Source organism: Osmerus mordax, chromosome 3 (genome assembly GCF_038355195.1).
Source record: "Osmerus mordax isolate fOsmMor3 chromosome 3, fOsmMor3.pri, whole genome shotgun sequence".
Classification (NCBI taxonomy): Eukaryota; Metazoa; Chordata; class Actinopteri; order Osmeriformes; family Osmeridae; genus Osmerus; species Osmerus mordax.
In genome coordinates, this window is record NC_090052.1 from 14,083,043 (window position 1) to 14,102,272 (window position 19,230).

General features: G+C 40.5%; 2 protein-coding genes across 3 annotated transcripts; both read right to left on the reverse strand.

Annotated features, from left to right (window-relative positions):
- Nucleotides 1-261: 261 nt before the first annotated feature.
- On the reverse strand, nt 262-11,057 carry LOC136941006 (NADPH oxidase organizer 1-like). 2 transcript variants are annotated; one of them, XM_067233375.1, is made up of 10 exons: nt 10,720-11,057; nt 10,127-10,186; nt 9,479-9,586; nt 9,288-9,389; nt 9,074-9,204; nt 8,743-8,802; nt 4,180-4,340; nt 2,714-2,827; nt 2,489-2,606; nt 262-2,003 (listed from the first exon to the last, which is right to left on the reverse strand). In XM_067233375.1, the coding sequence occupies exons 1-10, from the start codon at nt 10,948-10,950 to the stop codon at nt 1,241-1,243; spliced, it is 1,848 nt and encodes a 615-aa protein (XP_067089476.1). In that variant the 5' UTR covers nt 10,951-11,057; the 3' UTR covers nt 262-1,240. The 2 variants fall into 2 exon arrangements, with proteins under 2 accessions (XP_067089476.1, XP_067089475.1); XM_067233374.1 differs by lacking the exons at nt 8,743-8,802; nt 9,074-9,204; nt 9,288-9,389; ... (1 more) ...; nt 10,127-10,186; nt 10,720-11,057 and adding exons at nt 4,537-4,711; nt 4,825-4,897; nt 4,988-5,068; nt 5,259-5,371 and having other exon boundaries at nt 4,180-4,385.
- A 1,630-nt stretch (nt 11,058-12,687) lies between these two features.
- drc3 (dynein regulatory complex subunit 3) lies at nt 12,688-18,055 on the reverse strand. The gene is made up of 12 exons (XM_067232711.1): nt 17,896-18,055; nt 17,662-17,778; nt 17,323-17,489; nt 16,187-16,333; nt 15,214-15,333; nt 14,979-15,091; nt 14,674-14,848; nt 13,925-14,056; nt 13,546-13,616; nt 13,291-13,414; nt 12,917-13,048; nt 12,688-12,801 (listed from the first exon to the last, which is right to left on the reverse strand). Exons 1-12 carry the CDS (start codon nt 18,053-18,055, stop codon nt 12,688-12,690), a joined length of 1,572 nt encoding a protein of 523 aa, XP_067088812.1.
- Between the last annotated feature and the right edge of the window lie 1,175 nt (nt 18,056-19,230).

Genomic DNA, 19,230 nt, shown 5'->3' on the forward strand with positions numbered 1-19,230 from the left:
CGTTAGTCTGTCTCACTCATCACATTTGCACACCACCAGTCTGTTGATGTGTAAAAAAGAAATGTTAAGCAAGTAGGTTTTTGGCAGCACTGTGATAATAAATACCAGTGTAGAAAGTCAAGTGGTGCAAGATGAATTGGAGAACAATGACCCTTTTGCTGATATGCTCAGCCTCCTTACAGTTGTGTTCCAAAGAATCTTATAACTAAATGTAAATACAGACAAGTTTTCTACAATTATTGTTTATTATTACTCATTGCAGTACAGTCTAAGAAAACTGACAACCTTTCTGACTGATATAGAATAAATTATGGTATGCGGATAGAACCCAATAGAAAAAAGAAACATCAAAAGTATCATAACTGATAAATGTTCTTATAATTCTTTCTTCCTCGTTTTAGTATCCTTTAGCTTCATAAAAAAATAATACAATTTGGGAAGAAAGACACTTAAGCAGTCATTAATTCTAGATATGATTTCACAATTATTCATTATTAATTAATTAGCACACAACACAAAATGTTCAGGCTTATATACATAAATTAGAACAGAAAATAACTGCCAAAAAGTATTTCAAAATATATTTCAAGAATACCATAGGAGATGACTGTTCTTATAATAGTTCTAAACTCTTTAGTGACTTTAGTGACCCAACTGTTTAGTGAACCAAATTAATAACCAAATTGCTTGGACACTGTTGTCATAAACCTTGTTCTCGATAGTGTCCAAAAGTGGCCGTACGTTTCAAGTGGTGAACAAGAAGCCAAATCATCCTCACAGTCGCTTCAACGATCAACCCTTGACAGTAACGTGATTGGCATACATGTGCCTGGCGGCAACATGGCAACAAGGTGACTGACCATGCCATACCTATAGTATGTAGGGAGGTTAGAGTGAGGAACTCTCCAACGTTCCTACCAACCAAATTACAGCCTCTTACTTTGATATTTAAACATATAAACACGCATTGGATTTTAAAACCAGAATGTTATAGGTGTGTATCTACATAGTAAAGTACAATGTTGTGACAAATTTGTATTATATTTAAATATTTGTAAAATTCCCGACGAGCGTCGAGAGCTAGCTGGACGATAATGGGAACCCTTACGCTACCCATAATACAAAGCCAAGCACAATAATCAACCAAAAAACGTCCAAACAGTCTCACAAGTTGACCTCAAACCAGTCTTCATTCACTTCCTCCTGACCATCATGCTACCGTGTTGCTGGCACCACTCCCTCAGTGGCTGGCTATTTCGGTGGGAACTGGCAACACCTTGGCCTTTGAGACGTTCTTGCGGGTGACTGTGGTACAGCGAGACATGATCTCATGTGCCCGGGGCCTGGGGGGCACCCTGGGTGTGGTGGGCATCTTAAACAGGTTAGGGTCAGACCTGCTGGACGTTATCTTTCCTTTAGTCTGCAGGCCTCCATTTCCGTCAGGGCTGAGGTGGTCCATCCCCATGGGGGGCGGAGTCCTGCTCAGACGGAGTGCCTCGTTCATGTCCCCGCTGCTCAGGTTGAGAGAGGAGGAGCAGCAGGAACTGAATTCACTGCCCAGGCTGTCATTGCTGTCCTGGCTGTCATAGCTGCTGGCTGTCAGGCTCCTCCCACGCCTGTCTCCCTCCACGTCCTCCACCACCATGATAGTGGGGGTTTGCTGGCCCATGGTGGAAACTGTTTGAGGACAGGGCTCTGGGTGGTGCTTTGGGCGTGGCTCGGGGTGGGGCTCCGATAAAATGTTCAGAGAACGGGACATGTACTTACTGGCAGGATGAAGGTGATTGGTGGAAAAGGGTTGAAGGCCAGGGGGCTGCAGGAGGTTGCTCTGTGATCGGCTGTGCTCTTGGGATTGTCTGGCCAGGGAGGGCCCGGGGACCTGCAGGGAGGCCTGCGTGAGGTTAGATCCTCGTAAGTCTTGTTGCAGGGTGACCAGGCGCCCAAGGGGGTTGTTGTAGGGCTGTAGGTACATGACGGGAACGTAGCCAGTCTTACTGTTGTGTCTGGGAGAAGAAGAGAAGGATTCGAAGACAGACATGAGCTTTAATTAGTGTCAAGGATACCAAAGCACAACCATCTTGGGTATTCAAGAAAACCAAAGACTATGATCGTGATTATCACAGATCAGTATTGTCAGCTTTTTTCTTTCTTTTTTTTAGTCAAAAATTTGTAGAAAAATTATGAAATTTGTCAAACATTATGAGGCTGTTTAGTCCATAGAATGTAAGCAAACTCAAAGTCCTTTAATGGGCATTTAACAATCAAAGAGCAGCAAATAATGTGACGGCATTCTTGTTGACTAAATCAGTTAAGGCCAGCGTCCTAAACAGTGTCCTAAACAAGAGACAAAACATATTTTTGATAAACTGTACTAAAAGTGATATAGTAGACCATGGCTAGACAATCTTTTCCAGGAAACCATGTAGTGCAGTGATATTGATTACCTACTGGTAATGAATGACATGCTCTACATTGTGATGTAACCTACCTGATGAGCCACCAGCCATTATCAGACTTTTGCAGGACTTCCACCACTGAACCCATTTCTAAAGACACCTCGTCTCTATTGGTAGCCTTGTAATTTTTCACAGCACAGTACAGGGCATCTAGATTCAGAGGCCCGATGTTAGACATATTTTGTTCGTTAAGTGTTGTGTCATCAGAAAATTTGCTTCAAAAAATTCCAACATAACCAATGTGTTCAGTCACTTACTTTCTCCATGGGTCACAAATCCGTCATTTTCATCCCCATCATCCTCAATCTTCTCCAGGTAGGGGGCTGGGAACCAGGCCAATCGTTTATCCTCATTCTCAACTAGCCACCAGCCTGTATATGCAGAGAAAGAAGAGGAAGCAATGAGATTGATGGACATATCCATTTAACGAGGCAGTAGGCCTACACTAATACAGGTTCATCCTTTATAAGTTATTACGAGGTAATGAGCATTAAGCGATTCAAACAATACATTGGAGAATGTTGAAAAGTGTTTCTAGAATGATTTTGCGGCCATGGTAGTACAAAATACGTGCGCATAGTAATTGGCGCCACCGTACAGCAGAAATGTTTTCACCTGCTTTAGGGATGGGTATCAGGTGGTATGTGGTTCCCAGTGATTCGATTCCTTGGAATCTTTAGCAAAATTCCTTAACGATTCTGTTAACGAATCTGTGCCGTTGCGCATGCGCGACCTTTTATCGTTTATTGAGACAGACTGCAGCAAACATGGCAACTAGGAAGAAGCGTTCTAAAGTTTGGTTGTATTTCACACGACAAAATGACAACAATGCCACTTGTAACGTGTGTAAAAAGTCTATTTCATTGAAGGGATGAAATACTACAAATATGAAGAAGCATTTGAACACACAGCATGGAATGAAGTTACTGGAACGTCATGTGTTCGATGCATGCAGCAGCGCAGCTAACGTTCGCGCTTCATCTCTAACTATCTAAGGTAGAGCTAAACTGCTCAAAAGTGATCACAACCACTTGTTACTGTGTGCAGCAATTTGCCTTTATTGTGTGTAGTCGATCTAGTTATCTTCTGTCCCGTCGTTTGAAGCATACATTTTAGCTCCGGCATTCGTCTCCCATAAGTATTGATCTTATTGATCATTTCACGTTATCGGGGCGGCGTCAGCAAACGTTCGTGTGTCCCATTATTAAACTGAGCATATCGATTTTTAATCCATTATTAAATTTAGCATTTTAATTGTTTAACCTTTTAATAGTCCTGTTAAATGTGCCTGAAAACGCCAAAACAACATGCACAAAGTACATTGAAAGCTGTTGTTGAACCATTTGGAGTACATGCATGTAAATGGTCTCTTTTGAAAGGTGACACTGAAGTTGTGATCCCTGTTGTTAGGACAACCGTAAGTCCTACTGGTGTTGAGTAATAGAAGCTTGAACACAAGGAAACTGAAAGTTTTTATCTCCGACTAGATTTTGTTTTGAAAACAGAGGCCTGAAGAGGCCTAGGTGGTATAGCTCATTTCAGAGCCAGTCAAAGCCAGTTTGAGAAATTCGTTTAGAACGAGTGTGTGTGTGTGGGGGTGCAGGACGCACATACCTAGTTGGCTGTAGAGGAATCGATAAGAGAATATATAAGGAATCGAATCGATAAGCAGGAATTGATAAGGAGTCGGAATCGTTAAAATCTTATCAATACGCATCCCTACCTACTTTGTCCTTGATGAGTACGTCAACATTTTCGTCAACCGCTACTTTAAAGGGTCGATTCTTGGTGTCCTTTGTCTCGTAGGGGGCCAGACACCTGTATGCCTCGGTCACGAACGGTTGCGTCACGTTGCCATTGTTGTCATGTCCACCGGAGCCTAGACTTCCTTTGTCTTCGATGGTGTCCTGTGAGGGCATAATCACGATGCTGCGGAAATAAAATATTTGTGAACTTTTGGAATCTGAAACCAATCTAAACGGTCATAAACGCTGTGGTTTATAGCCCGTTAAGCCTATGCGTAATGCGTGCGTAAATCTAAAAGTTTCAACCAGAATAGTACACGGTAGCCTCTAATGACCTATTCTTGGCGAAGTCAGGATGGAGGTCTTGGTCTTTGGGATGGAAGAACTGGATTAGCTCAGAGCTTTCTAACACGCGCGGATCACAGCTCAGGAGTTCGCTGCAATACTTTTCCAGATATTTGAGGCACATAACTGTCTTGTTGGTGCCCTTCTGAGATCCCATGCCTTTGTCTTAAAATGAAATGTGAAACATGGGTTTAATAATATAGAAGAAATGTAGCATATAAAGTAAACAATGCAAGACAATTAGTCAATTATTTTAAAAACAATTGACACAATCTTACTTTTAAATTTTGGAATAATTCTGTCCGATTTTTTCAGATGGTTTGCAGGAGGAAATGCTTTCTTCATTTGCTTCTGTTCAACAAATAGTTAAATATACGATTAAGAATAATTGTGTGTATTGAAATCGTATTTGTGATTTAATTATATATATAAGTAACTCACGTGAAGTTTCTTGAAGTCATCACAACTTCTGTAAACAAGTATGTCACTCTGGTCTGACCAAAGCACCGATGTCATAAACATCTAAAAGCAAAATAAAATGCTAAATTTTTATGAAATCTTTCTTAAGTTTAAACGTTTTAGTCTATTGGCAAAACGAAAACTGTACACACAAAGAATAATAAAATACCAAATAGGCCTATATGAAAATAATTTAGTAAAGTAAAAAAACAAACATTTGATGAAAAGCTTTATGTAAATATAGTCTACTTACTTTGGTCTTTTCTTTTTGCACCAAGCCAATCATCCTGACTCTGATTGGATACCGTTGCGCTTCCATTGTTGTTGCAAAAGAGTTTACTCCTGGTGAGTTTTGCGCTGTGTACAGAGGATAGCTAACCTATTGAACGCCGTGGGCCGGTGGCACAGGTGCATATATTCCTCCGAGTTGAAGGCGTGACTGTGGAGTACGTGAGAAGTACGTAGGCCTACACAAGTGATGAGAAATCTTTGGAAGCATATATCCTTACTCTACACACTAACTCTCCCAGCACATTTACAAAAAAATAATAATCCATCTTTCAGCCCTAAATACTTTTTTTTTTCAGCAATGAGTCTTGAACACTTTTATCATATTTGAATACAGGAAGGGGTTGGTGATTAATACACCACCTTTCAATATTTTACAATGGAACTGCTTGTTCAACAGCTTGTGTCAGTCCATAAAGTCACACAATTTGTGTGAGGTGTCAAAGTTAAATATGAAATTGAGAAACTCACTGCCTTAGAAGTACAGGACATAATACTACTGTACCACTGACCAGTGGCAATCTGCCTGTCCCATGCCTTTAAGTCAGCATGAGATAGTTTCTTTAATTTCCATTTAGCTCATTTCATATCGTTTACTTTAGATCTTCTGGCATATCAAATAAAAAATACACAGGAATACTGCGTTTAGAAACGTTCATACCTTAAATATAAAAAAGAAGTGTGAGTATTTCCAATACACTCAACATACAATATTACTCAAAACCATTTAACGTAAAAAACGTTTAAAAAACGGACTATTTAATAGTACACCATTGCCATCTACTGGCCAAACAACAAAAGTACTTTCTGTTTCTAATTCTCTCTATTCATGTTATTTTCTCATTTATATACATTGTAGCTTGTGTAAATCCACATAAATGTAATAGAAGTTTTTGTTTCATACTTTCTTAACTCCTTAAATTATGGTTTATGAGGTACTCCGATGTCTCACCAGGTAGAGCACATACCATTTAGGGTGAGGCCCTAACACAGGGCCCTGGATTTGATTCTGGCCCAGGCCATTTCCTACATGTCTCTCTCCAACTGTCTTTCGGTTTAAAAATTAATGCTTAACACTTTGAAATAATGATTGTGATATGGTCTGCATCATGTCTTTGAATTAGAACTGCAAATTGCCAAGCATATATTATTCAAACTTTATTCACAATCTCAAATATATCTCTTGAGCAAACACTTTTGTCAAATTTTACATGCATTCTTTGTTTGGTCAGAAGAATTACATGATCAAAGTCGGCAGTTCAGTTTGTAATGCATCTTCAAACCTGATAACATTTGTCACTTAAAATAACCTTTGAGCAATACTGTCTAAAGCAGCAATTTCCAAATGTGTCTTTAGTCATACAGCCTATGCCTAGCATTACACAGGTCAGTAATGACACCTTGCATGAAATACTACTAATACGACTACTGAGGTAGGCTTAGTAGTTCCGCTTCATATTTCACAACTTGTCCACCCAGACTTCCTGAATCGCTGATGTCAGGTCTATGACAAACCAATCTCCTTTTTCGTTTCACTGAACCATGGGGCGTCACCAGTGGGATTTGCAAACATGAAGCTAAACACTTCAACGGACCAACTTCCAGTCAACTTGCCGTGATCAAAAGCAAAAATGCTTGTGTATAGGTCAAATTCCAGAAAGACCAATGGAGTGAAACAGAATGTTTGCTGTAGAGATCAGGATGGTTTACCAGGCCAGAGTATTCCCTCCTAGACGTCATTCTCCCTTATCACACAAACAGGTTTCCACACTCGAGAGCCAACCTCTCAAATAGAAAAAGAAAATTATACTGTAATGGTGCTTTGTACAAACATTTGACATTTAAGGCAGCTAGGGTTTTCCTTAGTCACAAAAACACATCTATTCACACATGGAAAGGTGAATGTCTTGAAGACCTTTCTGGTCGTTTTAAGATTGATGGAGACGACCAAACTGATCCTTTAGGGCCTCTTGTGCGTTTGTATAATGAGAAGTTCTGGGAAGGATGTGGGCTATGCAGTGCACACATCATACATTTGCAGATTTAGAAATGACAGGCAAGGAACCTCATGACCACATGGTTCACACTCGCATTCCAATGTCAGGCCATCATAAGAATTTAATTCGAATGAAGCTGCCTGAAATTAAATTTAAAATAAAAATACATTTTCAATAAAATTCAGGGCTAATGCAGAGGACAACTGAGTATTTTGTTTCAAAAGCTGGTGGATAAAAATAAACAAAATATATTTTTTTTTTCCATCTTTATATGTATGTATATTCATGTATACAAATCAACAACATTTACTGTCAATAAATAATCTCTGTTTGTGTGATCGCTCATAATATTTTAAAAATCATCTCTGAAAATAAAAATGGAACGTTTTTTAGTGCCACTGGATTATTAACCGGCAGCCATTGTGTACTTGCATAGAACAATGAGAGAAGCAATGTTAAAGCGTTTAGCTGTTCGCTTGAGGCGATAGGTAGGAGAGGCTTTCTTCTTTTAATTACATTAGCAGCTTGAAAATAGACACTAATATACACTATGAATGGGTCCTACTACACTCAGAAGAATTTTCTTCAACAATATAGCTACCGCTTCACCCTTGGGACACAGCCAACACAGACATCGGCATGGCCGATGCCCTAACTGATTCACAAGTTTCTCTATAACTCCCACACTAGCTAGCAACCCCTATATCTATGGACCTGTAGCAACAGCCTGACCATAATGTAAGGTTCATAAATCAATAGCAAACGACAATCATCGCTGGCCTACTCATGTATCAAACCCAAAGAGTCAATTGCTTCTGTGGAACACTTGCAAAAGGTCACTCTTGTCAATATTATTCATGTGACCTTCTAACAGAGGGTCATCAACATCCCTAGTTCACCCTCAGGCTACATCACTCTCAATTAAGCCTCATTGCAATGTCTTCAAAGTATATGACATAAAAACTCAAAGGAAATTCCAATCTTTCGATATATTTCTCTCCTCGACAGATACTGCTTCAATGACCCAACAACCCATAACCAAACCATAACAAGGCAAGACAAAAAAAACATTGGCAGTTAACATTCTGACTATCCCCAACTGAAAGAAAAGAGCAGTTGAAAAGAGGCTGACAAGAGGATTTCTTAAGATCTGTCCTTAGAAAAATAGGGAAAAATGAACTAAGTCACGTTGCTTTGTATCCCAGTTCATGCAACATCCAGATTGAGGCAAACTGGGATATGTGCCTTTCTGTCAGCAACCACGTCCTTGATCTCACCACGCATTTCCATCCGCCTGCCCATCTGTGTGCGTGTCTCTCTTGCCAATCAACAGACCAGACTGGTACATCCCTCCTTGGCATGCCTGGATAGTTGACCTCCTCCCTCGATTTGTCTATAGGGCAGTGCCAATCAACCTGCCCTATCCAGTAGTCCCAGGGGTTTGGGTGTCACCGGAATTCATAGATAGGCATACTGTGTTCAGGGAGATGGGTGAGGTTTAACGACTGGTACCTGGGAGAAACAAGAGGGAAGAGGAAAAGATCAGTGTAGAAAACACAACATTGGGGTTAAATCCAAACAAGAGGAATTCTTCAACTGCTCATTCAGAATATCTAATAGCTACTTAGCATATTGCACACTAGTTGTAGTTAAGGTTGGATTACGAACAGTGGTAACAGATGCAATAAAGAAACAGCAGCTGTAGTGTAATGCTACCCATAGTAGCAGTAGTAGTAGCAGCAGTATCGGCAGTAATAGCATCATTAGTAGTGTAGCTAGCTACCATTCGGAGCTCCTGTGGTAGTAGTAGCCCTCGATAGTAGCTGTAGATTTCTGGAAGCAGATGTAGTAGAAGCCAGCAAAAGAGGCTCCACTGATGTCTTTGATGGTATGATCCGGTACTAGGAACTGCTCCTGTAGGCCAGAGACACTGGGTGAAGTCAAAGGTAAACAATTACAGAGATAGAGAGAGACACTCAGCAAATGTTCCCCTGTACCTTCCACCTCATGAAGACAAAGTCACTGTTCTTCAGCCCTTCGTAGTCAAAGTCGTCCGAGTTGAAGCTTTTTGCGTACTGGTAGAAAGCCTGAAACTTTCCCTGGCAAAACAGAAAAAACAAATCCATTGGTAACAATGAGCAGACAAACTTAAAAACCTGGACACTTTCAGGCCTTTCAGTGTACCTACCCAGTGTTTCCGGTCAACATCCTCATCAGCGTCCCACTTTCTAGTTAAAAAGGGCCTCTTTCTGCTTATTATTTCCCCGGCGAAGAACGTGGTGAGAGTAGGATACTCCTGTGTGGAAGAGAGAGAAAATATGAAGAGAGAGAGCAAACCAATGTCTAAACAAAAAACAGACAATTCAGAAACACTCCCAATTACAATACTGTTTAACCCCAGCTACTTGTTGCTATGAAATATGCCAAGCTAAATTAGAGCTGACCCAGCGCCTGTCACAGATGGATTAACATCTTTCTCATGGAGGATAGGGACTATACAGCACAGTATCTGAAGAGAGGATCCAGGTTGCAAACAGTATGTAGAGGGCTGGTCAAATTGTGTTTGTGTAGGAAGTTGTATGGAAGAGCACATAATGTTTGTTACAGTGGTAATAGCTTGTTGTTAACATGATTAGGCTAAAACAATTTTTCTTCTTGCACAGAAGGACTTGTGTGCTTCCTTACAACTGTTAGTTTGAGATGTGCAATTTATAGTGAGGACTCTGCATATGTAACCTAGCCTACAAGTTCTCAGACAATTGACTACCATCGCCAATCAAGCTATGATAACATAAATCCATGCCTTAAGTGGGAACCCCGTTCTAGTCATCTTTACCTCTGTTAGGCCTTTGATCTTCAAGTATCCACACAGATAGGAGTCCTCCATTGTCACGTGCTGTGAGTTAAACACAATGTCAATTGTCATGCACAAAAGTCTGTTTCAGAAACATCAGCTTGAAGGAATAAACTTTCCTTTTTTGTGTGTTTAATTAATAAGCAATGCAGTTAAAGGTCTGTCAGCCACATTAAGACTACATCTGCAAACATAGGTTATGTCAGTTTAACGGTTAGGAGATTGTTTACATCACGAAAAGCAATGCCAGTCAGTCGGTAACTAGCTTGCATATTCGTTTTTCAAGTGTTTGAAAAGGCTAGGTAGTGCACCAGACTTGCTTTCTAAAACAGGTTACAGTTTCAGCGGAGGCATTTGCTACGGTATGCCAACGGGTCTCAAATGCGGAGTTCTAATGTGTCATCCATACATGGTAAGCTCATGCAATGCTACCTTCATGCTGACTAGCATTAGCTTAACATACTGCCAGCTACCTGGTAATACGAAAATGTAAAACATTGTTCACAGGAAATGAACATCTTGTTGATCAGCTACTGTAGTGCTGCATGCATGTGTCAGTACAGTCTGCACTTCACCTGTAAAACGACGTCAACGTCATATGAATTTCCTTTGCTCTTCTGATGCCCCCGAAACTGTGAGCCACTGTACAGGAGCGAAGTAGTCACGCCCGGCTGTTGCGTGTTAATCGGCGGCGGAGGGATAAGTGAGGCCGAGGATAGACGGGCCGCAACTGGGCTGCCACAGCACTCCGTACGGACCGGCATGATGAGCGCTAGCGCGTCAGTGTCACCGACCGCAACAGTCATGAACCTTCAGTCAGAAAACAGTTAGAGAAAGAGGGGTTACTGACCCAGCGGTCCGCCAGTTAAAAAACTGGTCCACCCCGGTACCAGGCTTGCTCTGCCTAGTTGGAACGCTGACGACGGCTGATGGTTTCTAAACTAGTGGAAATTGGAAAACTGCAACGGTGCAACAGAAATTAGCATAATTTGATTCTATTGGTTAAAGGTACACACATGTATTTTGAATTAGAATCTTATTGGCTACTTTACCGAAATGTATTTTGGGACATGTATTCGCTTATTTGCCAACGTACCAAAGAGGTCTTGAACAGTAGTAGCCTATTTGCTGTAAAAAAAGACCACATGATGAACATTCCTTCAGTGAATGTAATTCACCAGCATTTTTTAGGTCATGTTTTCAGGTTTGATTGTACTTGAATGTGACAGACGAAACAAACGTGTTGTAATGTTGCTCTGGATAAGTTCTGCTCTGTAAAGTTTCTCTGGATAAGAGCGTCTGCTAAAATGACTAAATGTAATGTTTCATAGAGAGATTAACAGTAACGTAAAATCTGTGTTGTTGTACGGCTCGGAGTGCTGGCGAGTAGCATCTTACGACATGAAAAAAGTCGAAGCCTTCCATAATGGATGCCTCAGGAAACTGTCGAATCTTCTGGCCTGAGAAAATAACCAATGCACATCTATACAAGAAGACTAAGTGCAACAGTGTGGTGCTAGAGATCAAACGCCGCCGACTCAAATGGCTCGGACACGTTCTCAGGATGGACCAGGACCGCATCCCCAAGATCGCCCTACGATGGACTCCACCTGGGAAAAGGAAGCAAGGCCGGCCCAAGAACACCTGGCGGCGAACGGTGACAGCGGAGCTGAAGGAGATGAACCTAACCTGGGGCGAGGCACAGCATGCGGCACAAGACAGGTCCAGATGGAGGCAGATCGTCGAAGCCTTATGTCCCATTAGGGACGAAGAGGATTAGTATAGAGAGATTAAACACTAATAACTGGTCTTTTCACTCTCACTCACAATCATTTAGGTGCACTCTTTTAAGGTGTGCACCAAATGAAGACTGTTTTATAGAACTTGTATTTAGTCGGTGCTGACCTTTTGTGTAGTGGTTTGGGAATCAGAATTTGGCTAATAAGAACAGGCTTAATCGGCTTGTCAGAGTGGCCAGTAAAGTCATTGGGTCATTTGGTATAGTTTCCACCCACAGAACAAAAAGACTTGTGGACTCTTGTGTTTGTTTTACTTTTGGGAGGCTACATTTGCATATATGAATGGCAGTAAGTATTCATTGACAGAACTTATTTCTGGGTTTCAACATGAAGTGATTCTTGTACTGTACGGTATTGTGTTGTTGTCTCTGTGTGGTGTCATGTATGCTGTTTATGTAGTATTTATGATGGATTGAATGTGTTTTAATACCTGTCTACAAACTAATTTCCCCTAGTGGGATAAATAAAATGTACTTGACTCTCTCTGTAAAACACACACACCAGATAACTGTAGATGGCAGAATGTTGCTGTAATTCAATTCTTATAAATCATAAATACATAACTAAGCACTTTGGCTTCCAAAGTTTCTTCTCTAAGCACTTTGTCTTCTATCACAGTTTCTTCTCCTGGTGCATTACCAGAAAACAAAATGAAAAACCACATAAAAAAATATAGATTTGATCAAAACAGAATTTTTCAGAAATGTGATCATGGATGTCATTATGGTCTGGATTGTGCCTCCTTCAGGGGTGTTCATGTTGTTGCTGCATCTCATCCAGTTGATTTCTCACATAGTCTACGTAATTATGGATCTCTGAGATACGCTTTCGATTCCTCTTTACCTCCTCATCTTGGATCTGAAGGAATGAGCAAACAGGAGTAAAAATCTGAAATGATACGTAAATACTATTCTCTACCAGCAAAACTTTGGTCATTTGGTATGTGTGTGTCTATGTGTCTTCCTCTTCATACCGATTTCATGAGAGATCCCATCCAGTTGTTAATGCGGGTCACTAGCTCATCCTCCCGGTTGTCGATCTTGAGAAGGTGTGTGTCGTGAGAGGCACTGACTGCGTTGATCACTGTGTCCTTGTCTACAAACAGCTGGAAGACACATAGTATACTAAAGATTGTAAGAGAGATAGATTAATCGTAAAGAATTATGCAGCGTTGCTTGAGTAATACACAGAATAATTATGAGCGTTCATAGCTGGTGGATAACATCCTTGTCATGTGCAAAACCACTCCAAAGGCGAACCCAATGCTAAGTACCCCAGGTAGATGAATGTTAGGGGGAGGGTCTCCCACACCAAAAGCACAGTAACCTTCTTGAGTCAGACACTCACCATTCTCACGTCATAAGGCATGTCTTCTTCCAGCTCATTCTTTGCCACCCTCTCCAGTGTTGCCACAGCAATCTCCAAAAGCTTCTCGTGGTGGTGGTTCTCCAGGTCTCGACATTGGGCAAAAGTGCTTCGGAGTTAAATCAACTCTTTACTATCTGTGTTTGTGTGCATGTGAGATAGTCCCACTGTGTTCCCATAACCCTTTTATAACTGATAGTGGTGAGGGAAGGGAATCCACAACTGGACAAAGGATATATTCCTTGAACAATCTCGACGAACCCGGCAACCATGTCTGTGATGTTCCTCTCAAAGTCTTTGATTATATCCTACAAGATGTTAAATAATTGCAATGTAAATATATACATATATACTAATATACATATTAAAAACCAACAACATGGATTTCAATGTCTTTAGATATTTGTGTAGCATACTGTTCCTTCCAACAAAGTATATCCAACATGGATTTTCCTGCTGAGTTTGCAACACTGAGAAACACAATCAGTTATTGAATGCACCATATGGTGCATGTAATTGAACCTGAACGAATTTGAAGTAACACACAACTATGTAACTATCCAGTTCCATTCATATATCCTGTGTGTATATCCCCTCCACCATGCCCTGCTCTCACCTCCAGCTGGTCCACCAGCTGCAGCTCCAGGGTCATGAGGCTGTCGCACAGCAAGCTGATCGCCTCACTGCAGTGCATCACTTGGGCCTCCAGGAGGTGCATGTCTGTAGCCTGCTGCATTTCTCCCATCCACTGCATTGTACCCAGAGGACAGGGACGATAACTTGGGTATTTTGAGATGTTAAGACCTCTGCTTTAAAAGGTCAACTGACTGAAACGTTTATATAATGGTATTGGATCTGGAAGACTAATCTCTTTAACTTTAAGTAAATATTGAGTTCACAGAGAAACTTTTCTCATTAAAAAGCCCCCATCTTATTAAGGAATGTGTTTACATTTTTCATCTGTCTTAATCTATTTGCTAATGAGGAGATGAGACAAAAATAAGCCATCTGAGGCCCAGGTGGCATCAAGCTGATTAGCCAATATTCCTCCGCTGATAGGATTAAACATCAAAACCTGCAACCGTGACCCGCTAATCTGCCAGCCAATTAATACTCATGTACATTTAGTCATTTAGTCATGTACAGAGCCACAATTGATCAGAAAGAATTGCACACGCACAAATCAAACATCCATGATCTTTTTAGCCATTATCGGTATCAGTGTCGGAACTAGTTCTGTACCAATTTGTGTAAACCATCAGGTTGAACAGATTGAATCTTTTTATTTATTTTTTACACTTTTTGGTTTCATGGAAGACTCGATACGTCACAAGAGATGGATATGGTTTTATGGCAGTAGCTCACCTGTCGCCTGGTCATCTCGAAGTCAGCGGCGACCTGTGCTGCTCTTTGCTGGTTGTCAGACACAGCTTCTTTGGAGCAGCCAAAGAAGGATTTGACCTCGCTCTCCCTGCGGCCCTGCTGAGCCAAGCCAATCTCAAACACCTGCTCACACAGCACCACCAACTGGCTTTTGTATGTAAGGACAAAGTCAAGGAACATTTCACACTGGACTTTTCCAATCACTAACACACATCTGACAGAAAAATATATTTGTTGGTTTAATTAATTATGCCTCTTAAATGAAGAGAATGGACATCAAAGAATATGTTTCTAGTAGGACATCTACTCCAGGAAGGTAGGCCAGTTTGCTTGCTTCTGGGTCATCTGCATACATACTGTCAAACAGATATGGCCCATTCAAGAACTCCACAAAAGCATCCTGAAGGGAGTGGAAGAAAACACAGATGCATACACATACAACAATACATTTATTCATTTCAAGTTGAATACACAAAAGAATGGGACACTGACACTGTGCTAGCTACTGAGTATGGAGGTTACCCTGTGTAGCTGCAGCTCCTCCTCGAGGCCTTGCTTAGCCTCCAAAGCCTTCTGCTCCTGAGTCTCATTGTGTTTCATCTCCTCAATAGAATTCTGGTATTTTCCATAAGCGTGTTCTCGCTAGACAAGAAAACTGTGTTTAGTGGCAGCCAGAATGTAATAATGGGTAAGGTGTAGTGGAAGAATTCTGAAGACACTTTACGCTCAAATAGTCAGGATGCTGGATTAATACAAATTATTTACTCAGTACCGTAAAGTACTTAAGCGCTCTGTGACCGATCCGCTGGAGGACACATAACACAAGTGTCATTCAGCCGAGTGATACCAACCCTAAAACATACTGTATCTTATATAGACTCACAACATACATTTTTCTCCACTGTTAACAATAAGTGTTTAAAAAAAGGTCAAACTGCTGCTTCAATAGCACTAAGTCTCCAACTGACCTTTTCAAGTACTTCCCTCTTACGTCATACGTCTTAATTGGGAGGATGTAGAAAATGCCCACTCCCAATGGACATAAAACCACATAAATTCAATTACAAAGGTGCCTGCAAACCTCTTACTCCTTGACTAGCCTGGCCTGCCATGCAAAAGGCCTGGGTTTGATTCCCAGACAATGTTGTAACTTTTGTGGGATCGGGCTTTGTGCTGGGGATTGTATCATGTTGACACTTATGCCCATGACTTTTCATAGAAGAGAACAGGATAGTGGACAATAATGCAGGAGAGGTGGGTTCAGTTCCCTGATGATGGTAATCAGTGAACTACTTACCAGAGGACGCATATTGTGAAACCTTGTGACCAGCAGTTTTGCAATTCTCTGGCATACATAAATGATTGAGATGCTTACGGTTGAAATATGAAGTCTGTTTACAAAGCTTGGTCATAGTAGGGTTAGGGATAGTAAGAAGTAATCTAGCAAGATTCAAGTGGAGATATTTGTGTAAGCTTTGAATGAGTTGCCACTAACCGTCTGCTTGTCCAGTAACCTGTAGTCCAGGTAGACCAAATCTGAGAGATATGCAGTCACAAAGATCTTGTAGTTCTCTGCTTCGCAGATTATGTTCCCAGCTAGATCGAGGGAGCAGAGATTCTTGAACTTTCTGAGGTAGATCACCTGGTCAGAGCATCACATTGTAAAAGTTATGTTTTGTATAGGCTGACTTCTAACATACAGTACAGTATACAGTACAATGAGCACTAAAAGTCCAAGTACAATGGCACATGCTTTGCTGTTAGGATTCTGCACTTAGTATGGCATGTTACTAAAATCAAAACTGTCAGCTTTAATTTTTGGGTATGTTCATACATATCAGATGTACCATTTAGAAATGATAGCAAGCACATAGTTCCTCCATTTTAGGGCACCAGAAGGCCCTGGGCAAATTGACATTACTGTATGTAAAACAAAGTAATCCTATTTAATAGTTGGTTGCATTTCCTTTGCATGCAATGTCTGTGACCAAGTCATCATCAAACACAGGGTATCTTTGACAGTGATGCTATTTCAGTCCTGCACTCCAGTCGTCTTCATTTCCTGCTTGTTTAAAGGGCTTTTGTCTTCAGATGCTTCTTTAGCATGTCAAATTGGATTCAGATTTGTCGATTAACTTGGCTAAGCAACAATCTTTAAAAGACCTGCGAAAAACGACTCAAACTTCAGTCATTACCTTTTACAGTGATCATTCTTTTCATAGTCAGTCTTACATGTGCTCTATTTTATAAAAAAACAATTATGTCAACTTATTGTTAAGCCTTATGATGGCCAATTTAATTCGCGTCAACACTACTGTGTTTCTCACATTCAAAGAAGGGACTATGAACAAATTGAATTCTTTACTGGTTAATCTGATAAGGATCTAAATACCCTCAAATTGAGCTACTTATCTGCACTGTACCCTCATAATCATAATGTGTCATTTAATATCCTGCTGAAAGACAAAATTAATTTGTATTTATTTATTTATACATCCCAAATAAGTCATTTGAGAAGGTATTATTAAGCAGCTAGAAATATACAATCATCTAAACAAAAGCTGTAGGCCTACGGTATATAATGTGTGAAGGATTTGAATCATGATGAGGATTTAATACAAGGTAGCTCACATTTTCTAGCTGGGCCAAGCAGTTGTTTCCAAGAGAGAGAAGTTTCAGGTTTAGAAGTGTGTCCATGTTGTGTATGACAGAGATGCGATTGTTGAACAGACTCAGGTCCTCCAGGTTCACCAGAGTGTCTAACCCCTCAATCACCTCAATGTTGTTAAAGGACAGGTCTAGAGGAGGGTGAGAGAGAGAGAGAGAGAGAGAGTAGAGAGAGAGAAACAAACAGACAGAGACAGAGATTGGAGGAAGCCGAGATCAAGTGTTATTCAAGGAATAAGCTCCAGTTGAATACAAATCCAGTTAAATGAAAATATGAATACAAGATGATAAAAGCCTCTTTACTAAGAATTGTAAGATTAATGAGTGTCTCTAGTCCCTCTATCTTGCTAATCTTGTTGCATTCCAGCTGTAGTTTAGTCAGGGCCGTAAACTGCCAGAGGTGGTCAATCTTCCTGATGTCTATGCAGAAACAGCAAACAGTGAATGTAAGTTTGTTGCCCTTTCAGAAACAATGTGCACCAGTAACAAATAATGTAAAATATTTTAAAACATTAATTTAAATCAAACATTCCATACTTCTGTAGTCCAGACTCAACTGGCAGACTTCATTATAGTGGATGCCTTCTTCCTTGGCAATGCGCCCAGCCTGCTCTTGAGGGCCTTGTTCCTCCACAGCCTTCTGCAGCATCTCCTCATCCACCACATTAAGCTTCACAGTGTCAAATAGCCAACTCATGCTGCTAATGTGATAGACGCTGTACTCTGTCTACGGTTACTTAGGAGAGAGAGAAAAAAAAAAAAGCTAAGATACAGAGGAAAAACTGTGACTGTTGATTCTAATGTAGCTAGATAAGCCTAAGAGTGTGTGTGGACAGTGCATCCACTGCACTGTCCACACACACTGACTGTTTTCAATCATCATTCATTACCCAAACGAGATTATTGGTCTTTTTGTCTTGCTGTTCTGTAAAACCACAGGGAAACCAAACAACGTTCCCCAAAAACAGCCCACTAACTCTGCTTAAGTTAAATGTTTGACTTGTAACTACCAAGGGTAGCCTAGCAACAGTAGGCACATTTTTATGGTTGAGGTTTCTTCAAGATAAACTTTTCACCTCACCTTCAGCTACAGAAAATCGTATCTATGACTTGTCTCACATGCACAGCTAACAGACCGTAGTACGGACCAGACTAACGACAACTGTCGACATGTCGCTATTTCTGAATAATGTAGTGAATGTTAATGACAACAAGTTAGCGGTTTCAGACACAGCCACGGTCCGTCCATCCTACCTGTATTCATCCAGAATTTCTTTGCCGAAAGACATGTATACGGTTGCTTAGCAACTTTGTATGTCTGAGCTGCATTCAAGGCATTCAACTGTTGCAAGCAGAGGGAACCGTTTCTCCAATGATTATTGCAAAATGATGATCATTACAATGCATTATGTATTGTCATACATAATAGCTCATACAAATTAGCTTCAGAAATATAGCGATGCCTGACTAGATGACAATTAAGTTAATACATAGTCATCTAGGAGGATCATTCATTTAAAAGCTGTTAAAATTAGCTATAGATCCTAAATTCCTAAATTGTGTTAGCCTATCTGTTTCAGTAGGCCTAGTTATTATCTTATGCATCGTATAATTGTATTCCGTTTCCTTTTATTTATTTATTTGTACAAAGATTAGATTATAGATTACTGACTGCAATGAAATTAAACCAATAAATAGTATACTTATTTGGACAACAATCGAAAAACAATTGTCATTCAATCATATTTTTTTTCCTATACCTAATGTCAATTACTGTAAATTTGTAAATGCGGTCATTTAGCTACTCAAGCAAAGGGTTGGGTATTACAGAACAAATCATGGATTGCCGTTATTTTGATCGACGTGAACCTC

Coding starts and splice junctions, on each gene's coding strand:
- LOC136941006 (XM_067233375.1), bottom strand. CDS start 10,950: ATGACTGTTGCGGTCGGTGACACTGACGCGCTAGCGCTCATCATGCCG. Junction 2,828..4,179: donor ACTCATCAAGGACAAAGTAG/GTAGGGATGCGT, acceptor CTGCATATACAG/GCTGGTGGCTAGTTGAGAAT. Junction 2,607..2,713: donor ATTTGTGACCCATGGAGAAA/GTAAGTGACTGA, acceptor CTCTGAATCTAG/ATGCCCTGTACTGTGCTGTG.
- drc3 (XM_067232711.1), bottom strand. CDS start 18,055: ATGAGTTGGCTATTTGACACTGTGAAGCTTAATGTGGTGGATGAGGAG. Junction 17,779..17,895: donor GTTGAGTCTGGACTACAGAA/GTATGGAATGTT, acceptor GTTTCTGCATAG/ACATCAGGAAGATTGACCAC. Junction 16,334..17,322: donor GCTTGGCCCAGCTAGAAAAT/GTGAGCTACCTT, acceptor TGCTCTGACCAG/GTGATCTACCTCAGAAAGTT.